The sequence below is a fragment of the Sus scrofa genome, chromosome 5, assembly GCF_000003025.6.
Source record: "Sus scrofa isolate TJ Tabasco breed Duroc chromosome 5, Sscrofa11.1, whole genome shotgun sequence".
NCBI classification, from domain to species: domain Eukaryota; kingdom Metazoa; phylum Chordata; class Mammalia; order Artiodactyla; family Suidae; genus Sus; species Sus scrofa.
In genome coordinates this window covers 22762201-22777086 of record NC_010447.5, presented here as the reverse complement: position 1 = coordinate 22777086, position 14886 = coordinate 22762201, and the positions used below count along the sequence as shown (strand labels likewise).

Below are 14886 nucleotides of genomic sequence, written 5' to 3'. Positions count from 1 at the left end.
GATCCCGAGTTGCTGTGGCTCTGGCGTAGGCCAGTGGCTACAGCTCCGAATAGACCCCTAGCCTGGGAACCTCCATATGCCGCAGGAGCGGCCCAAAGAAACAGCAAAAAGACAAACAAACAAACAAACGAACCACACTTACCAGCTTATTTGAGTAACATAACCACACTAAAGGGGAAAAAGACTAAGCTAAGACAATTTTGAACACATTTAATTACATACCCTCAGCAGAGAAGGAGCAGGACTGTCAACAAACCCTAAACTCTTTTTAGTAATCTTTGTCTTTTGTCTTTTTAGGGCCTCACTCTCAGCATATGGAGGTTCCCAGGCTAGGGGTCAAATCAGAGCTACAGCCACCAGCCTATGCCACAACCATGGCAATGCCAGATTTGAGCTGTGTCTTCGACCTACACCACAGCTCATGGCAACGCCAGATCCTTAACCTGCTGAGCAAGGCCAGGGATGGAACCCGCAACCTCATGGCTCCTGGTCGGATTCGTTTCCACTGTGCCAGAATGGGAAATCCGTCTTTTTTTTTTTTTGGTCTTTGTGGCTTTTCTAGGGCCGCTCCCACAGCATATGGAGATTCCCAGGCTAGGGGTCGAATCAGAGCTATAGCCACCAGCCTACACCAGAGCCACAGCAACTCAGAATCCAAGCCGCATCTGCAACCTACACCACAGCTCACGGCAATGCCGGATCCTTAACCCACTGAGAGGCCAGGGATGGAACCCTCACCCTCATGGTTCCTAGTCAGATTCGTTAACCACTGTGCCAGGACGGGAACTCCAAGGAAATCCATCTTTTTAGTAAGCTTTCTGAGAGTGACAAGGTTGAGGCAATTCTGAAATTATTTGTAGGTATACTGCAAGAGCAAGCAAATGAGTGAATAACATTGGGATCCTGGGTACTAACTGTGTGGAAGAAAGGAAATAAAAATATGAAATGATGGAGTTCCCATCGTGGCGCAATGGTTAGCGAATCCAACTAGGAACCATGAGGTTGCGGGTTCAATCCCTGGCCTTGCTCAGTGGTTTAGGGATCCCGCATTGCCGTGAGCTGTGGTGTAGGTTGCAGATGCGGCTTGGATTCTGAGTTGCTGTGGCTCTGGTGTAGGCTGGTGGCTATAGCTCTGATTCGACCCCTAGCCTGGGAATCTCCAAATGCTGTGGGAGCAGCCCTAGAAAAGCCAAAAAGACCAAAAGAAAAAAAAATGATGGAAAGTGGGGGAAGAACCCCGTGAGGACGGACAGAAATTGCAGGTATCAGTGTGAACCTGAAATAAATGCCCACCTCTCTGCTGACAAGTCAACCCTCTGGCAGATCGGCTTGGGCCTTTCACTTTGTGTCCTTTTCCTGTTTTATCTTTTTTTTTTTTTTGACCACGCCCATGACAAGTGGAAGTTCCCAGGCCAGGGATCAAACCTGCACCACAGCAGCAACCCAAGACGCTGCAGTGACAACCCTTAACCCGATGCACCACAAGGGAAATCCCTCCTGTTACATCTTTTTACATTAAGCATATATAATTTTTAGATGGAAATTAAAAACATTTGAGAGTGATGTCGTACAAGTTTGCCTCTGCCTGTGGCTGAGGCAGAGAGAGTAGAAGAGGGGCCATGCAGACTGGCTTGAGGGAAAGGTCCACTTACCTTAGGCAAGTCCAGAAACAGGTGCCGAGAGGATTTCACCACAGGGCACGACCGACAGACTTTACACTGGGGTTTCTGTGAAGGGAAATTCAAGAGAAGGGGTGACCCAGGGCAGGACAGTTGGGATCAGGCTACAGGCCGAGGAGCTGTCCAGAAAAGGGGCCAGGCACAGAAAGATGAGGTCCCCTAGTCTGCCACCGAGCTTAGCCTCATGCTCATACCCCACCATTCAACTGTTTACTTGAGCCTTCTCTGAACTTGAAGACTCAGGTCTGCAAAGCACATTTGTTACTCAGAGCTTCACACCTGTGTCCGTTCACCTCAAAGAATAGGAAAACGTACAGGCTAGGAGTTCCCACTGTGGCACAGCATGTTAAGACGGCAGTGGCTCAAGTCGCTGAGGAGGTTCAGGTTCAATCCCTGGCCTAGCACAGGGGGTTAGAGGATCTGGTGTTGCCACAGCCGCAGTTCAAAGTCAAGGCCTGGCTCAGAAACTTCCATAAGCCACAGGTGTGGCCATAAAATTGAAAAAAAAAAAAAAAAAAAAAAAGAATAGGCTAGATACAGAGCCCTGTGCTGTACTCGACATGAGGAGCAGGAGCAACAGAAGAGAAGACACATGGCTCCTCTCCTTGAGCAAGTTACAATCAATCAGGGAGACAGGGTTGCATGAGAAACAAGCACAGGCCCTTTACATGCAAAATGTCAACAAACACGTTTCCATGGCACACCCTGACTGTACAAACATTGAAGGATGATGGCTAAAGGAGTAAGCAGCTAGGTGGGGCTAATCAATGAAAGCTTCCAAGGGAGTTTCTTTTTTTTTTTTCAGGGCTGCTCCTGCAGCATATGGAAGTCCACAGGCTAGGGGTCAAATTGGAGCTGCAGCCACAGCAACGCCAGATCCGAGCCGCATCTGAGACCTTCACAGAAACTTGCGGCAACGCCAGATCCTTAACTCACTGAGTGAGGCCCGGGATCAAACCCACATTCTCATGGATACTAGTCGGGTTCGCAACCCCCTAAGCCACAACGGGAACTACCTGAGGGAGTTTTGATCTGGGTCTTTGAAGGCAAGAAGTTGCAATGTTCTCAGGCTCTCTCTCCTGAATTCCACACGCCTATACCCACTGCCTACCTAACATCCCTCCTTGGATGTCTAACAGGCATCTCAAACTTAACAAACGCAAACAGTATCACTGCATTCCCCCAGAAAGCTCTTCTTCACCCAATCCTGCCCACATGTGTAGACGGCAGTACCATCCACCTACTCTAGTCAAGCCAAAAACGTCCAAGTCGTTGTTCTCTTGACTCCCCTATCACCCCGGACTCCAATCTATCCAGTTCTCCAGAGTATGCCTCTAAAAAATATCTCAAATCCTTTTTATTTTTCCATTTCTACTGTTATTAACTGAATCCAGGATACCATCGTCCCATTTCTGAGCTACTACTCTGGCCTCCAAACTGGTCTCCCCGCTTTCTCTTGCTTCCCTCCCACCCATTAGAGCAGCCTGCTATTCCACTCTGCCACAGCTGACTGGGCCCTGGATATCTGGTCACTGCCCACCCCTCTGACCTCATCTCAATCCACCCTCACCCATGCCCATCCCCCACTCACTACACACTACACTGGCCCTTTCAATTCCCCTTTTCAGCTCTTTGCTGCCTTTGCATTTCCTAGGCTTTCAGCTTGGAACACTCTTAACTTCACTTATCACCTCCTGGCTCCTTCTCATTCTTCAGTTAAACTCTTAGCTCAAATTAAAAAAATAAAAGTCCGGAGTTCCCGTCGTGGCACAGTGGTTAACGAATTCGACTAGGAACCATGAGGTTGCGGGTTCGGTCCCTGCCCTTGCTCAGGGGGTTAACGATCTGGCGTTGCCGTGAGCTGTGGTGTAGGTTGCAGACGCGGCTCGGATCCTGCGTTGCTGTGGCTCTGGCATAGGCCGGTGGCTACAGCTCCGATTGGACCCCTAGCCTGGGAACCTCCATATGCCGCGGAAGCGGCCCAAAGAAATAGCAAAAAGACAAAAAAATAAAAAAATAAAAAAATAAAAGTCCTAGGTTTGATCCCTGGCCTTGCTCAGTGGGTGAAGGATCTGGCATTGCCGTGAGCTGTGGTGTAGGCTGCAGATGCGGCTCAGATCCCGTGTTGCTGTGGCTCTGGTGTAGGCCAGCGGCCACAGCTCCAATTAGACCCCTAGCCTGGGAACCTCCATATGCCAAGGGAGCGGCCCTAGAAAAGGGAAAAGGACCAAAAAAAAAAAAAAGAAAAAAAAAAAAAAAATCCTGTAGTTCCCATTGTGGCTCAGCGGGTTAAGAACTCAACTAGAATCCATGAGGATGCAGGTTCGATCCCTGGCCTTGCTCAGTGGGTTAAGGATACAGCATTGCCATGAGGTAATGGCGTAGGTTGCAGACACAGATCAGAACTGGCATTGCTATGGCTATGGCGCAGGCCGGCAGCTGTAGCTCCAATTCAGCCCCTGGCCTGGGAACTTCCGTATGCCACAGGTGCAGCCCTAAAAAGCAAACAACAATAATAATAATAATAATAAAAGTTCTGTTTGAAAAAAAACTCTCAGTTCAAATGTTACCTCCTGAAAGGCCTTCCCTCTCACCTTAGCTTAACTCTTCCCCAACAAGTCACCCTCTATCTTTCCAGCAGTTTGCTCTATAGTAATCAAATTCTATTTTTAGTGTTGGTCTCCTCTCTGCACCAGATAAAAATCTGTCTTGTTGACTGCTACACCCTTAATACCTAGAACTGTGACTACACTATTGTAAAGACTCAAAAAAGTTTGCTGAATGAATGAATGAACTAACAAATGAACAAGCATGGAGTAGAAGAAAAGGTATTTATGGAAGAGGGGAGGAAACTAAACAAATGCAGGTCAGGTGGTGAGAAGCAAGAGCAAAGGTAGGGAAGGATGAACTCAACTTGTCTATTTCCCAGCACAATGCTAAATGGAATTCCTGTCGTGGTTCAGTGGTTAACAAATCCGAAGAGGAACCATGAGGTTGCGGGTTTGATCCCTGGCCTTGCTCAGTGGGTTAAGGATCTGGCATTGCCGTGAGCTGTGGTGTAGGTTGCAGACACGGCTCGGATCTGGCATTGCTGTGACTCTGGCGTGGGCCAGTGCCTCAGCTCCGACTAGACCCCTAGCCTGGGAACCCTACATATGCCACGGGAGCAGCCCTAGAAAAGGCAAAAGGACAAAAGAGAAAAAAAAACAAACAAACAACTAAGTGCTGAGTTAATGCTCAATAAGTATTTATTCCTGAGCAATGAGTTGCTGAGACAGAGCAGGAAGAGCCACTGGAGAAAGGTCTTGAATGCCAAAACAAGAAGCCTGAGTGGGATGAGACTGGGAGTCCCTTTAGACTAGAGACTGCTCAAAAAAAAAAAAAAAAAAAAAAAAAGGAAGTTCCCTTGTGGCATAGTGGGTTAAGGATCTGGTGTTACCACTGCTGTGGTGCAGGTTGCATTTGCAGTGGGGGCTTGATCCCTGGCCTGGCAACTTCTACATTCTGCAGGTGTGGCCAAAAAAAAAACAAAACCACACTAGATTGTCTCCTGCCAGGCTCCCAGGACACCCTCCTCTCACCTTGAGCTCAATGGCATTGATGAGCTTGCCACACTTGTCACATTGGTCACCCCGGGCCTCCTCGTAGCCACAGAAGGGACACACGCCCTCCACAAAGCGGTCAGCCAGGAAGCGGGCACAGTGTTCACACCGCAGTTGCTCCACAGTATCTTGCAGCACAAAACCTCGAGTGAACAACCGCTGGAAGATATCCTGGGTAATTCTGGTGAGGTGAGCAAGGGACAGGGGAGGGACAGGTCAAAGGAAGTCAGAGGGAGCAGTGCACACCTCCCTCCTGCCACTCCATAGAGGGATCGAAATTTGGTCCAAGTGCCAAAGAAATCAGGCACGGGCCATCTAGTCATCTTTAGGGAGTTTTACTGTGAGCCTAGACTCCCCCACATAAATACTCTAAGTCCCCACACAATCTTTTTCCTCATTACCTTAAAACTGACTTTTGTCAAATATAGCCTTATCTGTTTCATGTATATGTATCTCTTTTGGCCATGCCTGTGGCATGCAGAAATTCCCGTGCCAGAGATCAAACTCACACCACAACAGCAATCCAAGTCACTGCAGTGACACCATCGGATGCTTAACCCGCTGTACCACCAGGGAACTCCTGTTTCATATTCTTCGTAACAAAAATCTTCAAAAGAACTGGACTGTTTACGAGTTCCCATCATGGCTCAGCAGCTAATGAACTCGACTAGTAACCAAGGGGATGTGGGTTTGATCCCTTGCCCTGCTCAATAAGTTAAGGATTTGGCATTGCCGTGAGCTGTGACATAGGTTGAAGACTCGACTCGGATCCTGAGCTGCTGTGGCAGTAGTGTAGCCTGGCAGCCACAGCTCCAATTCAACCACTAGCCTGGGAACCTCCATATGCCTCAGGTGTGGCCCTAAAAAAAACAAAACAAACAAACAAAAGAATTGTTTAAGAGTTCCCTGATGGCTAAGTGGGTTAAGAAGGATCCAGTGTTGCCACTGCTGTGCTCTGGTTACTACTGTGGCATGGATTCAAACCCTGGCCTAGGTACTTTCCATGCCACAAGCATGGCCAAAAACAAGTAAATAACTCCGTTCAACTGCTCAACTGCACAGTACTCTCAGCTGGCAGCCTGTCTACTATGTAGTTTTTTACAAGATGATAACCAGGCAGAGGAAAATAACTGTATGTGTTATAAACACACAGGAGTAGGAAGAGCTGTCCTGAGACACGGGCAGCCAGGGAAGAGAAGGGAAGCAGTAGAGGGAAGGCAGATCCTTCTCATGAGCCTAAGCCCTGTCTCGTCCCTCCCTCGCTGCTCCTTCAGCCCCTGGTCAGGCTTCTGCACACACTGAATCCCCTTAATAATGCCTGGGACACATTTCAAGACAAATATCCACACCCTAAGTTTGGGGGTGGGGGAACCGACGATCTAGTTCCTTCTGTCTTTTTGTCCCCCTGGATACACCCACTGCTCCAGACCCAGCCTTCATCCTCCACTTCTGCCTGATTAGAGCAAACCTACTTGGTCTGCTGCGGAGTGGTAGTCCGACCAAAAATATCAAATGAGATATTAAACCAGCGGTAGATGTCAGCATGGACGGCATGGTACTTGTCACAGATCTCCTGAGGGGTTAGACCCTCCTCCATAGCCTTGGTCTCTGTCGCTGTACCATACTCATCCGTCCCACACAGATAGAGGGTGTTCCACTGGCGGAGTCGGGAGTACCTGGAAGGGAAAGTGGTGATATGGGGGCCCTATCTCAGCCCCTCCACGTGCCCAAGGTCCCTCCAGCCTCCCCCCTCGGGGCATCCTATTTCCTTGCGGCCCACTGATCCCTCAGGACTCTCCCCAGCAGCTGGCTCCACCTGGCAAAGACGTCAGCACTGAGAACGCAACCGATGATGTTCCCAAGGTGGGGGACATTGTTGACATAAGGGAGGGCGCTGGTGATGAGCACATTCCTCTCCCCAGCCACAGGCAACCTGGCAGAGAAGAAAGAACAGTCAGTGCAAGGAGGAGTCAAGAAGGTTGAGAGGAACCCAGAGTGCACAGAACACCCAGACGCAGATCTGTTTTACTGTCACAGAGTCATGTTCATGTGACATCTTTCACCACATGAATCCACTGGAGCATAAACTCCCCAAAGGCCTTAAGGTCCAAGTGCAGGGCCCCGCCCACAGCAAGCAAGCCTCCTAAGGAGCCTTGTTCCAGCACTGGCTCTCTCCCTCTTTACTGACATGATCGACTTCTCTTCCATTAGCTTGTCCTCAGGCTCCAACCTCCCAGGTATTGACAACTCTCCCAAGCCTCTGTCCAACCACCATCATTCGCAACTCCCCAGACTCTGATGCCACCCAAGAAAGCTTTCCCAGCGCTGATCCCGCCCCTTCCTCCCAGTGCCATTAACATCACTAGTCACCACTGGAAATGCTTACAGCTCGCCAGCCCGTATATAAGTCTTTCCAAGGCCCTTCATACCCCTTGACTCTTCTCTCCCTAACCCATGACAGTCACTGCCCCATGGCCTGACTCAAAACAGCAAGCACCAGCCACTGCCTGCACAGCCACTCTCTCCTTGCCACCTTTCCAGGATCGATCCCAGGCAAGCCACTCAATCTGCCGTCAGAATTTAACCTGCTATTCTTTTTTCATGCTTCATCACCCATGACAGCACAGCGGCACACACCCTGTATCCACCCCCCTGCCCAGCACTGACACCTCACCAGGATTCCTTTCATCTTTCTAACCTATAATTGCTGGCTCCCATCAACTTACTCACCCCAGGCTTCTTGTGAGCTTCTCAAGTCCCATAATCTCTTCTACTAAGAGAAACTCAAAAGGATTCCCTCTTGTTAACCTCACCCTTATTCCTGGCTGCATGCTATCTGGTTAGATGGTCCATCTACTTTCTCAAACATTTTACAGCTCATTTCCTTGAGAAAGATCTGACTTCTCCTGCATGCATTGACTTTCCTCCCCACAAATAAATACCATAATGCTCTCTGAAGTCTAGTTTAGAAACCAGCTCCTGCAGAAAAGCCTTCCTTCACTGACCAGCCTTCCACCCAGTCACCCTTGTATCTGGAGCCCCTAAGCATCCTGTACTGCACATTCTGTGGTAGCCTTTTTGTGTTACCCCGTAACGTCTCTCTCATCTTGAGTGTGCTTACTAAGGTGGCAGATATAAAGGTGAGTACGCCTGGGGTTCTGCCCTCAAGGGGGTTACATCCTATCACGACTGGGATCAGGGCCATGAGAGGTACAAAGTGCCAAAGGAGGTCAAAGAAGGCAAGCATCTCTACCCTAACACACTAAGACACTGGGGATGTGCTTCAGTCAGAAGGAAAAGCACAAAAGACAGCTCGGTTTGGCTCTAGGGTTTTTAATGCCAACTGTCTCCCCGCTCTACACATGCATTTCAACATGTTAGCCCAGGAGTTCCCATTGTGGCTCAGTGGAAACAATCTGACTAGCATTCATGAGGACACAGGTTCGATTCCTAGCCCTGCTCAGTGGGCTAAGGATCCCGCATTGCCGTGAGCTGTGGTATTGGTCGCAGATGCGGCTCAGATATGACTTTGCTATGCCTGTGGCATAGGCCAGCAGCTACAGCTCCAATTTGACCCCTAGCCTGAGAACCTCCATATGCCACAGCTGTGGCCCTAAAAAGACAAAAAAAAACTTAAAAAAAATTTAAAATAAACTATTATCCTGAGTAAACACTTGAGAAAGTCTAGTCCTATTCTTTATTACCTCCAAAGCATTTAGCCCTAAACTGAACCCACAACAGATACTCACTGAATACTCAAAAATGAGTGATGGAACATACAGTGGGTTTTCATTAATTCATTCAAATTTCATCTACTGAACACTTGGCCTTGTGCTAGAAAAGAGGCCACATAAAAGAAAAGAGATGAGTTCTCATCGTGGCTCAGTGGTTAACAAATCTGACTAGGAACCATGAGGTTGCAGGTTCAATCCCTGGCCTTGCTCAATGGGTTAAGAATCCAGCATTGCCATGAGCTGTGGTGTAGGCCGGCAGCTATAGCTCCGATTAGACCCCTAGCCTGGGAACCTCCATATGCCACAGGTTCAGCCCTAGGAAAAAACAAAAAAAAAAGACAAAAAACAAAAAAAAAAAGAAATTACCAAGGTAGAAAAGAGAGAGCCCCTACCTTGAATAAGCTTACAGAGTAATGACAAGACAGAGATGTAAAGAGACGATTATACCGTAATACCACAGTAGGAGCTCCCACGAGATGAAGTACTTAACACTCTCAAGCTTTACAGAAAAGAAATGGTAGAACTGGGCTCTCCACTAAACATCAGGTAGGAAAGATGCAGACATTCCAGGGAGAAGGTACAGTGTGAGCAAGGACACCAAGGTGTGAGAGAATGTGATCTCAGCCTGACTTCCACTTCAAACTCATCTTGACCCATCTGTCTCTTGACTGACCAGCCTTCAGCCACTGGCCTTTTCATCAATTCCTTAAAAAGAGCCAAATCATGATACTTCCTCTATCTGAGACACCCTTCCCCTAGACTTACTCTTGCCTAACTTCTACTCATTTTACAAGTCTTAGTGCAAATGTCACTCTTTTTTTTTTTTTCTTTTTAGGGCCTCAGATGTGGCACATGGAAGTTCCCAGGCTAGGGGTCAAATCGGAGCTGTAGCCATCGGCCTACGCCACAGCAACTCGGGATCTGAGACGCATTTGCGACCTACACCACAGCTCACAGCAATGCCGGATCCTTAACCCTCTGAGCAAGGCCAGGGATCAAATCCACATGCCCATGGATACTAGTCAGGTTAGTAACCCACTGAGCCACAATGGGAACTCCTCGAATGTCACTAAGTTAATCTACGATATTTTTTCATGGAACCCTTCATAGGACTTACCAAATTTCATAATCATACCTTTGTATGACAATTTTTTTTTTTTTTTTTTTTTTTTTTTGGTCTTCTTATCTTTTCCAGGGCTGCTCCCACGGCACATGGAGGTTCCCAAGCTAGGGGTCTAATCGGAGCTGCAGCTGCCAGCCGGCCTACGCCAGAGCCAGAGCAACACAGGATCTGAGCCGCATCTGTGATCTACACCACAGCTCACAGCAACACCGGATCCTTAACCCACTGAGCAAGGCCAGGGATCGAACCCGAAACCTCATGGTTCCTAGTCGGATTCATTAACCACTGAGCCACGACAGGAACTCCTGTGTGACAGTTTCTTAAACCTGACTATTCCACTAGACTCAAAGTGGCCTGAGAGCAGAGGGCTTATATGTTTTGCTTCCCTCTGTACACCCAAATTCCAGCACACAGGGCCTGACAAGGAGTAGACATTCAAACCTTTACTGAATACCATGTTCAGAACTACAAAAATATTCTTTTTTTTTTTTTTTTTTTAGGGCCACACGTGCAGCATATAGAAGTTCCCAGGGTAGGGGTTGAATTGGAGCTGCAGCTGCCAGCCTATGCTATGACCATAGCAATGCAGGATCCAAGCCACATCTGAGACCTATGCTGCAGCTTGTTGCAACAGTGGAACCGTAACCCACTGAGCAAGACCAGGGATCAAACCAGAATCCTCAAGGATATGTCGGGCTCTCAACCTGCTGTGCCACAACGGGAGCTCCTCTAATATTTCATTTTGATGGAATAATCTAAATATATGTGTGAATATTATCTTAGCATAGCAGGAGAGTGACAGAATCTGATGCTGAGCATGCAGACAGGGGTCAGATCATGAAAAGCCTTGTGAGCTACCAAAGAAATCATCTACAGAATCTTGAAAAGGATAGTGCGATGACAACATGTGCAGTTTTGGGTTGTTTTTTTTTGTCTTTTTGCCATTTCTTGAGCCGCTGCTGCGGCATATGGAGATTCCCAGACAAGGGGTCGAATTGGAGCTATAGCCACCGGCCTACACCAGAGCCACAGCAATGCGGGATCCGAGCCACATCTGCGACCTACACCACAGCTCACAGCAATGCCAGATCCTTAACCCAATGAGCAAGACCAGGGATCGAACCCGCAACCTCATGGTTCCTAGTCAGATTCGTTAACCACTGAGCCACAAGTGAAACTCCCACATGTGCAGTTTTTGCTTGTTTTTTCGTCTTTTGTCTTTTTAGGGCTGCACCCACGGCATATGGAGGTTCCCAGGCTAGGGGTCTAATTGGAGCTGCAGCTGCCAGCCTATGCCACAGCCACAGCAATGCCAGATCTGAGCTGTGTCTGCAACCTACACCACAGCTCACAGCAATGCCAGATTCTTTTTTTTTTTTTTTTTTTTGTCTTTTTGTTGTTGTTGTTGTTGTTGCTATTTCTTGGGCTGCTCCTGCGGCATATGGAGGTTCCCAGGCTAGGGGTTGAATCGGAGCTGTAGCCACCGGCCTACGCCAGAGCCACAGCAATGCGGGATCCGAGTCGCGTCTGCAACCTACACCATAGCTCACGGCAACACCAGATCGTTAACCCACTGAGCAAGGACAGGGACCGAACCCGCAACCTCATGGTTCCTAGTCAGATTCGTTAACCACTGAGCCACAACTGGAACTCCCACATGTGCAGTTTTTGCTTGTTTTTTTGTCTTTTGTCTTTTTAGGGCTGCACCCACGGCATATGGAGGTTCCCAGGCTAGGGGTCTAATTGGAGCTGCAGCTGCTAGCCTATGCCACAGCCACAGCAACGCCAGATCCGAGCTGTGTCTGCAACCTACACCACAGCTCACAGCAATGCCAGATTCTTAACCTACTGAGGCCAGGGACTGACTCCGAAACCTCATGGATCCTATCAGATTCGTTTCTGCTGTGCCACGACAGGAACTCCACATGGGCAGTTTTAAGTAGCCATTCTGGTGGCAGTATGGAGCACAGGGCAGCAGGGAAGGAGATGATAAGGCCTGGTCTAAGGTAGCAGCGGTGAGGAGAAGCAGCAGAAGGAATGGGTACAAGGACTCCTTAGGAGTTAGAATCAATGACCTGGTAATGGACTAATGACACAGGAGGCGATGAGAGAAGGGTACAGATAACAGGAAGATTTCTGGCCTGAATTTTTAGGTGGAACGTGGGAGTCATTCACTAAGACAAATGTACAAAGGAGAAAGAGAAGCTGGCAGGGACAGTAATAGGTTTGGTTTTGGACACGTTGAGTTTGAAATGCCAATGGAGGCTGAGGAATCTAGGACACAGTCTGACAAATATGTCCAGAGCTCAGAATAGAGATCTGAACTGGAGAAGTAGATTTAGGTGCAATCAAGAGGTAGAAAGTAGCTGAAAACATGGGTGCAGAGAGAACTGATGGACAGTATGTCCAAAATATTAGCCAACTATTAGGTGAAGAGGACAGAAAATTAAAGAAAGATCAGCAAAGGGGACTTGATAGGCAGATACTGGCTCTATCAATAATTTCCACATAAGAAACCAAGCCCCACTCATCTGTGCCAACTCACACTGGATTCTGTTGCGGCCGAAGTGGGGGCAAGCTTCCCAGGCCCTTCTCCCAAGCAGCTACAGCCATGGCAATCTCCTCCTCAGATAGGGTAGCCAGCTCCTCCTCCTATGAAGAGTAGAGAGTATCCCTCACTGGGTGACGGCCGGGGGGGAGGAGCCCATAAAGAAATTCTCTCTTTGCTTTCCAACAACGGAAAAAGTTAGTAGCCTCGCTCAAAAGCGCTCTTCAAGTCACCGCCCACCTGAAGCACTGAGGCTCTGTGGGAACCCCTCTGCTTTGTTCCAAACCTCAGGCTCATTGCTGACAGCTCTCCCCTCAAGGAAGCTGGGCTGGGGCTGCTTTTGGAGGTAGGGCCGGAGGGCCAGCACACCCTGCTGCTTCAGCACAGTCTCCACAGCTCGCTGACATGGCTCCTGAGAACTCAGCGTCTGGAACCAGCTGTGCAGGGTACCCAGCTCCTCTGTGGGCAGGGGAGAAAAGAGGCAATCAGCAAGACCTAACATGGGAAGATGGGAGGGTGGCCCAACCCCTTCTTTTTTTTTTTTTTTTTTTTTTTTTTTGGTTTTTTAGGGCCACACCCAAGGCATATGGAAGTTCCCAGGCTAGGGATCGAATCAGCCGGGCTACACCACAGCCACAACAACACCAGATCCAAGCCTAGTCTTTGAGCTACATGGCAGCTGGCGGCAACGCCAGATCCTTAACCCACTGAGTGGGGCAGGGGATCAAACCCTCGTCCTTATAGATACTAGTCCAGTTTGTTACCACTAAGCCACAATGAGAACTCCAGCCTCTTCTTCATGAAGTTTCTCCAGCTGGCTTTCCCAGTTCCCTCAGCCCTCTTTCTGCTATAGCTGCCCATCAAGCTACACCTCAAACTGGTTCCTCATTATTCACCTACCCACTCTGTTACCCCTACACCAAGCTCCTGGTGTTGGAGCTAGGGGTGAAGCAATGGGCAGTTCTCACCAGGAAGGTAGGCTGGGTCTTGGAGTAACGGGTACAGCGCTCCCCACAAAACAATGTCAGCTAAAGATTCTGTCTCCTTTGTTGAGAAAAGCAAAGAAAGAGGCAGGTGAGGCACTCAGTTTCTTCCCAATGAATGTCACATTTCATACATTTGCTACACACTTACAAGGTATCAAGCACCGTATTAAGCATATTTTAATTATCTCAGTCTTCACAACCCACTGAAGTGAATGCTAATATTACCCCCTTTCAAAGATGAAAAACTGAAGGTTTGAATTTATTGAGGTCTCTTTGTTGCTGCTCTTTTTTTTGTTTTTTTTGTCTTTTAGGGCCACTCCTGCAGCATGTAGAAGATCCCAAGTTAGAACTATATCCGCCAGCCTACGCCACAGCCACAGCAATGTGGGATCTGAGCAGCATCTGTGCCCTACACCACAGCTCCTGGCAACGCCGGGTCCTTAACCTACTGAGCGGGACCAGGGATCAAACTTGCATCCTCATTGATACTAGTCGGGCTTGCTATCACTGAGCCACAACGGGAACTTCCAAGTGTAGTGAGTTTTAAAGGTTACACTGCTAGTTGAGAGGCAGTTTGGGGGTCGGAACTCTGAATACAGTGTTCTTTCCTAACTCTCATACCACACAGCTTTCCCCAATCCCCATCTCAAGGCCCAACTCACCCCAGCCAGGAAAGGACAGCTCCGACGACTCAGGCTGTGGTCAATATGAGTCAGGGCTCTCCGGACTGGGCCAAGAACATCTTCCCCCTTCTTCCCCTGGACCACTAAATAGTACAGGGCAGCGGACAAAGCTGGCTAAAATGCGGGAGACACAAGTCAGGATGGCCATGCAAAGCAATGGCCTGCCTGCCTGTGATTCCCCCACATCTCAGTCTTACCTGCAGCTCTGTTGCTTCCCATTCCAGCCACTGGTTGGTGAGGTCATCTTGCTCCCACCCAGACAACAGAAAGAAGTATCTAACCAGGGAGAGAGCAACAGAAGGTAGAATGAGAGGGGCCTGTTTCTCACCCCCTAGTGAAACAGTGATTGTAAATAAGGCCACAGAGGACAATAATCCCTGATTTTATTCAGCCACCTCCCTGAATCAAGGACCAATACTGACCGACAGATTGCACTGGCGGAGAAGAGGTAGTTGCCACTATCCAGTTGCAAGACAGGGACCTTAGGCCGAGTCAGGAATGGAACCACACACTCTGATGCAGAACAGGAAA

General features: G+C 48.6%; 1 protein-coding gene across 2 annotated transcripts in view; it reads right to left on the bottom strand.

Annotated features, from left to right (window-relative positions):
* MARS (methionyl-tRNA synthetase) overlaps positions 1–14886 on the bottom strand; it is a 33105-nt gene that overhangs the window by 8423 nt on the left and 9796 nt on the right. For both annotated transcript variants that reach the window (XM_021091866.1, XM_021091867.1), the window contains exons 3-12: positions 14778–14868; positions 14553–14631; positions 14335–14469; positions 13655–13730; positions 12973–13145; positions 12684–12790; positions 7098–7214; positions 6754–6957; positions 5261–5462; positions 1653–1727 (exon numbers count right to left, since the gene is read on the bottom strand). In XM_021091866.1, coding sequence (XP_020947525.1) covers positions 1653–1727; positions 5261–5462; positions 6754–6957; positions 7098–7214; positions 12684–12790; positions 12973–13145; positions 13655–13730; positions 14335–14469; positions 14553–14631; positions 14778–14868 — 1259 coding nt within the window. The remainder of the gene's footprint in view (positions 1–1652; positions 1728–5260; positions 5463–6753; positions 6958–7097; positions 7215–12683; positions 12791–12972; positions 13146–13654; positions 13731–14334; positions 14470–14552; positions 14632–14777; positions 14869–14886) is intronic.